The 6,189-nt window shown below is 35.3% G+C and overlaps 1 protein-coding gene across 2 annotated transcripts in view; it reads left to right on the plus strand.

The window, feature by feature from the left end:
* ZNF451 (zinc finger protein 451) overlaps window positions 1-6,189 on the plus strand; it is an 83,369-nt gene that overhangs the window by 43,729 nt on the left and 33,451 nt on the right. For both annotated transcript variants that reach the window (XM_011945617.1, XM_011945618.1), the window contains exons 6-7: window positions 183-333; window positions 1,883-2,009. In XM_011945617.1, coding sequence (XP_011801007.1) covers window positions 183-333; window positions 1,883-2,009 — 278 coding nt within the window. The remainder of the gene's footprint in view (window positions 1-182; window positions 334-1,882; window positions 2,010-6,189) is intronic.

The following is a 6,189-nucleotide window of genomic DNA, read 5'->3' on the forward strand; positions in this document are numbered from 1 at the left end:
TGGTCACAACTTATTTACTTTTAGATTATTATATCTTTTATAAGAGAGGTAAACAATTATAATTAGGATCATCCAGTTGATGCTATATCATAATTTTCATTGTTTTGTCCTAATTTTGATCACTAGCCCAAAGGATAAGTATCTGAAATAATAACCTAAGAATTCATATTCTGATGATACAGGACTCAAAACAGGCACAATTAATTCTGGAACAAAAAGTTCATTCCGAAGAGGAGGCCAAATGCGGGTGTCTGGGAAACCAATTTTATGTCCTATAATGCACTGTAACAAGGAGTTTGACAATGGGCACCTTCTCTTAGGACATTTGAAAAGGTAAGTAGGATATTCAGAATAGTGAATGCTGAGGATCTAGTGAGCTACAAAGTGATTTCATAAAATGAAAGCGTAATGCACCTTTGCTATTATGATTATATAGCTTTATATTCCAAACTCAAATTATTTTATGCCATTATGATATAATTTTTTCATAATTGGTGCAGTCAGATTCTTCTAGTGGGTGTACCTTTTAGCTTTATGGGTATAGCTTTTAAATATTGATTTTTCCCTGATACAGCTTACAGAGTTCTAAACAGACTTTTTCCATTGAAATCCAGATAGGTTAGTTTTAGAGAAATCTAGCCCATAAATGTAAGTTTCAAGAGACAAGGAGCACGTACAGTTATTTATCCTGAAGAAAGGTAATAGGCATTACAAAATAAATGTTAAAAGCAAACTAATGTAAGCAAAATTAATAATAAAAATTCTATTTATTGAAACCCATTTTATCAATTTACTGAGTTTGGTGGTTTTGTTTGTTTGTTTTTGTTTTTTTTTTGAGATAGGGTCTTACTCTGTTGCCCAGGATGGAGTCCAGTGCAGCTTCCACCTCCCGGGCTCAAGGGATCCTCCCATCCTCCCATCTCAGCCTCCTGAGTAGTTGGGACTACTGGTGTACGCCCCCACACCCAGCTAATTTTTGTATTTTTTGCAGAAACGTGGCTTTGCCATGTTGCCCAAGCTGGTCTTGAACTCCTGACCTCAAGCAGTCTGCCCACCTCAGCCTTCCAAAGTGCTGGGATTACAGGCGTGAGCCACCGCGCCCAGCCAGTTTACTGAGTTTTTGAATAGTGAAGCTTGAGAAAGTAGGTATCAAGGGAAGGTTGTATTAATGTTTGAATCCCCATAGCCTCCCTTTCTAATAGTTGAAGAATGGGAAATTGAGAGTTTGGGGCTCCAAGCCATTGCCTTTTCCATATGTCTTACTGTACTTATTCCTTACCTTATCAAGAGAAGCTTCTAGAGGGAGTTGCAGCATTCTGTGAAAAACCACGTAAAGTCAAAGCTGGACCTGGGGTCAGGGAGGGAACAAAACTCAGTAGCATACTATATCTTAGCTAAAGTGCTCCAGGCAGTTTAAAATAATGCAGATTTATTAAATGTTAAAAATGAACATTAAAAGGATTAAAAGCCATTGGGGGAACAAGTGTACTAGAAATCTTAGCATGAGATTATTATTGCAGTGATTAATTATTTAAAGTTAGTTGTAAGTCTTGTGGTAACCAAGGCAAGAAGTAAAAGACGCTGGACTTACAATTTTCAAACAGGAAGTTTACCAGTTTGGTAAGAAATGCCTAAATCTGTTTTATCGGCTAGTTAGTACATATGAAATCTTGCATTAACTTTTGCTCACTTTCTGAGGGAATTACTGAGCATATGGGAACCACTTGATATTTACTATATATGAAGAACGTTACTTAATATTTCTGTAGAAAAGCGCAAAGTTCTGAATGTGTGTGTATGTGTTTAGCTTCACAAATGAAGTGACATAGTTGTTTCCCTAGAAGGCAGATTTATCTAATGTTACCTCTCTTTTGCTGAGTAGGTTTGATCACTCTCCATGTGATCCAACAATTACACTACATGGACCTTTCTTCAGCTCCTTTGCTTGTGTAATATGTTATAAAAAATTTGTTACTCAACAGCAATATAGAGATCACCTTTTTGATAAGGTAAGAGCATGTCCTAAATTAAGAGTATTATTTTTCTAGATAGCCGTGGAGTTAAGTGTAGGTTTTTTCATGCTGCTCTTAAGCTTGCAATTACCAGTGATACACATAAGTACCAAAACTGTGATTGTCAGTTGAAAATAAAATGATTTGGGCCATTGAGTTATTATAGGCAGGTAAACTTGATACCTTACAATCAGCAGTCCTAGAGATGTCATCAAAATCCTTTCATGGAGTTGCTGTGTGAAATTAAATTACCTTGTTCAAGATGTTCTGACTGAGTCACTTGAGGAGAACCAAAACCCTGTTCCTAAGTCTTTCACTGCTTTTTGAAATGTTGGATCCATATAGTAAATGACAAGTTATTAATGCTAGTTTTAAGGAATATAACTAGTATTTAAAAAGCTATGTTATATAATTCTAATTAAGTGTTAAATCTTAAGGGATATGAGTTGATTCATGATATGCAAATCCATGTAATATAGAACTCTAATGGGTTTTTACCATATTTGATAATAGGTATCTTTAATGACTTATTAACATGGCAGAAGTAATGTATGTTACTTATATTACTTGATGTATTTTTTAAAAAATATTGACAAAGACAAGAAATCACCCTTAATCTCACAGAGATAAGGACTGTTATTAACATTTTGATATATGTGTTTTTAGTATTTCTCCATATATAGATAAATGTTTTTATGTAAGATATCTAAATTGTTTTGTGATTTAAGGCGGTGTGTTGCAAACATAAAAGCTTAAATAATCATCAAATCAGTGCATACATTTCTACATTTTAAATCAATGAATAATTTTCTTCTGTATGAATATAATATGTAATAAATTTCCCATTGGATGTATTGTTTGTTTTCTATTATTAAAAGCAATGCCATATTAAATATTCTATTAACTAAAAACCTTTGAGAATATCCATATTTGGATATTTGAGTAAATGTCAAATTGGATTTACCAAGTAAATATTAGATTTTGAAATAGTAAAATATTTATTCAGTTATGTTTTCAGAATTTGCTTCTATCTAGAGCTATACCTGGGAAGTAACATGGAGAATAGCTTGGATTCTGTGTAGGTTCACAGCAGAGAATTAAAGCTTGCATTCTAAGTTTATCTAATTGAATTCTGCAGTACTCCCCATCTTTGTCCTGGCACTAGAGAACATTTCCAGAACAGATGTGCATCTTGAAGCGATTTTATTTTACACTTTCTTATGAATTTTTGAGAGCCTGTGTCTTGTTCATTGACTAGGCCCTATAGTACAAGTGAACTTAACTGTAGTTTTTCCACACAAGGAGCTTATGCTCTGGAATGAACAAGCTTTAATGGTACAACATAAGTGAAATAGGAGTTCAGGGAAAGGGGAGAGAAGTATGAGAGAATTTGGCAAAGCTTTATGGAACAGAAGAGGTTCTCCAGGACTGGATTTGGATAGATGGAAAGTAAAAATTATAGAATTCTAGGTAAAATTGCAAAGCCTAACCAGAATAGTGACTATAGGAATAGATAGCATCCAGAAAGGACTTAATGTAGCAGGCCTGAGACTACTGTTTTTACAAAGACTTCCTTGCAATGTTGGCTCTTGGCTGGTATATGAAAACTTGGATTTTGAGAGAGTTTCTTCTATTCTCTTTATATGAGTCGCTTACTGTGCAAACAGTAATACTGTGTAGTATGGTTTATGCAGAACACCTGCTTTCCTTATGGGATCCTGGAATTTTGGTACATGCTAGGCAGAGGTTTCCTATATGACCAGACCCCAGTAAACACCCTGGACTCTGAATCTATAATGAGCTTCCCTAGTAGACAGTAGTTCACATGTGTTGTCACAGCTCATTGCTAGGGGAATTAAATGTGTCCTTTGTGACTCCTTTGGGGAAGATTTCTTGGAACCTTATACCTGGTTTCCTCTGGACTTTGCCCTTTGTACTTTTTCTCTCTATTGATTTTACTTTGTATCCTTTCATGCTGAGTCTAGTGAGTCCTCCTGACAAACCATTGAACCTTAGGGTAGTCTTGGGGATTCCTAACAAAAATAAATAGTAACATGATCGTAAAGGCACAGGATTTTAAACTTGATATTGGCAAGAAGGAACTATTATAGAATAGTGACATGATGAAAATAACACATTATTCTTTTAGAGTTAGAAGGACTTCTAATTCTAGAGCCCAGTACCTTCCCTTTTTTTAGAGACACTGAAGAGACTGAGTGGCATTAGAATGGCAGTATTGTTCAGAATGGATTCAAAGATGTGGACAAAGAGACCAGTTTAGATGACTTCTGCAGTAATTTAGCTCTGAGATGAGCTAATGGCTAATTAGGTAATGGCATTCAGAATGAAGACCTTAAAGTGAAACCAAGAGACACGTTGAAGAAAGAAATGATAGGGTTATCCATTTCCATGACAAATGGAAGATTTGGGGAAAGAAGGGAAAAAAGGTGAAAGAGAACTGCATTCCATACTTTAGTGTTTGCAATAGGTTACTGATGTTCTGCATTTTTCAGAATTAGAGTTCTTTCAGGACATGTTTCCCTATTCCAGGTACTGAGTGTTTTCTCTACTATAATGAATATATATGTCTGTTTTCTTTAGTAAATTTGAGTAGGTAGTTTAACTTTAAAATGAGTTATTTCACTTATTTTTTCCCCATATTTCATTAATTTGTTTTTTCTTTTTTTTTGGAATCACACATTCCATGCTGTTTTGCACTCCTTTTTGCCTTCTCTCTAGGAAGATTTATGACCTTCAGCATTCTGAAAAGCAGTATGGTAGCATAGAAAGGGCAAAGGCTTTGGTATCAGACAGACCTGGGTTCCACTGTTACTTTTATTAGCTTCATGTTCTTAACAGGTTACTGAATCTGTGAGTTTAGTTTCTTCATCCCTAAAATGGTATCGTTATACTTACGTACGAGATTGTTAAGAGAAAATGTAATACTCTATAAAGCACTTCAGGCCTGACCTGTAACCCTCAGTGATTGCTTATTCCTTGATATTTGTGTCACCACAAGGACCCTAAGGAAACTAGTATGCATGGGGGGTTGTAATTGCCTCTTTTAAATTAACCAGAAGAGGTCACTAGAGGATTGTATAAGCCTCGCTGTTTTTTATAGGTATGAATTCTGTTTTGTAAAGATGGCAGTCCCCAATGAAAGAAAGTCAGATTTTTCACACTTTGCAACTTTGCATTGTTTTCCTTGCTTCCCTCCCCCATTTCTTTCATCTTCAATTTCTTCCTTCTAGACTAGGCCTTCTCAAACTTTAATGTACACACAAATCACTTGGTAATTTTGTTAAAATGCAGATTCTGACTCAAGATGTCTCAGGTGGAGCCTTAGATTCATATTTCTAACAAGCTTTTAGGTGATGCCATTGCTGTCGTTCCTTGAGTCATACTTTGAGTAGCAAGTTTCTAGTGGCTTTTGACACCTAAACCCATCCAATGGCTCTTATATCACTAGATAACACATGGCTTTTCTCCCTTTTGTGTGACAGTGGTGGTAGATATACTGTAAGCTCCTTTGTACCTCAGTGTCATTTGTGAGTTGGTTGAAGCTACCACTGGTTATTCTGTTTCTAGGGCTACTGTATCACCTAAGGTGACTTTTCTTCTTTGCTAACCCATCTTCTCCATCCCTAGGCAACCACTAAGCTACTTTGTGTCTCCATGGATTTATCTATTCTGGATATTTTATGTAAAAGGAATCAAACAATATGCAGCCTTTGTGACTAGATTGTTTCACTTGTCATAATGTGTTTCAAGGCTTATTCATATTGTAGCATGTATCAGTACTTCAGTTCTTTTCATTGCAAAATAATATTTCATTGTAAGTACATATGCCACATTTTATTTAACAGTTCATCAGTTGATGGACATTTGGGTTGTTTCTACTTTTTAGCTGTTATGAACAATGCTTCTATAAACAAACATCCAAGTTTTGTGTAAACATACGTTTTAAAATTGCTAGGTCATATGGTACCTTTTTAATTTTTTTGAAGAAGTGCCAAACTGCTGCACTGCACCATTTTACTTTCCCTCCAGCAATGTTTGTGGGTTTCAGTTTGTCTACATCTTATCCATACTTACTACCTGTCTTTTTAAATTTAGCCATTCTACCGGATGCGAAATGGTATTTTGGTTCTACCTTTTTTCTTTTTTTTTTTTTTTT

Source organism: Colobus angolensis, unplaced genomic scaffold (assembly GCF_000951035.1).
Source record: "Colobus angolensis palliatus isolate OR3802 unplaced genomic scaffold, Cang.pa_1.0 Scaffold241, whole genome shotgun sequence".
NCBI classification, from domain to species: Eukaryota; Metazoa; Chordata; class Mammalia; order Primates; family Cercopithecidae; genus Colobus; species Colobus angolensis.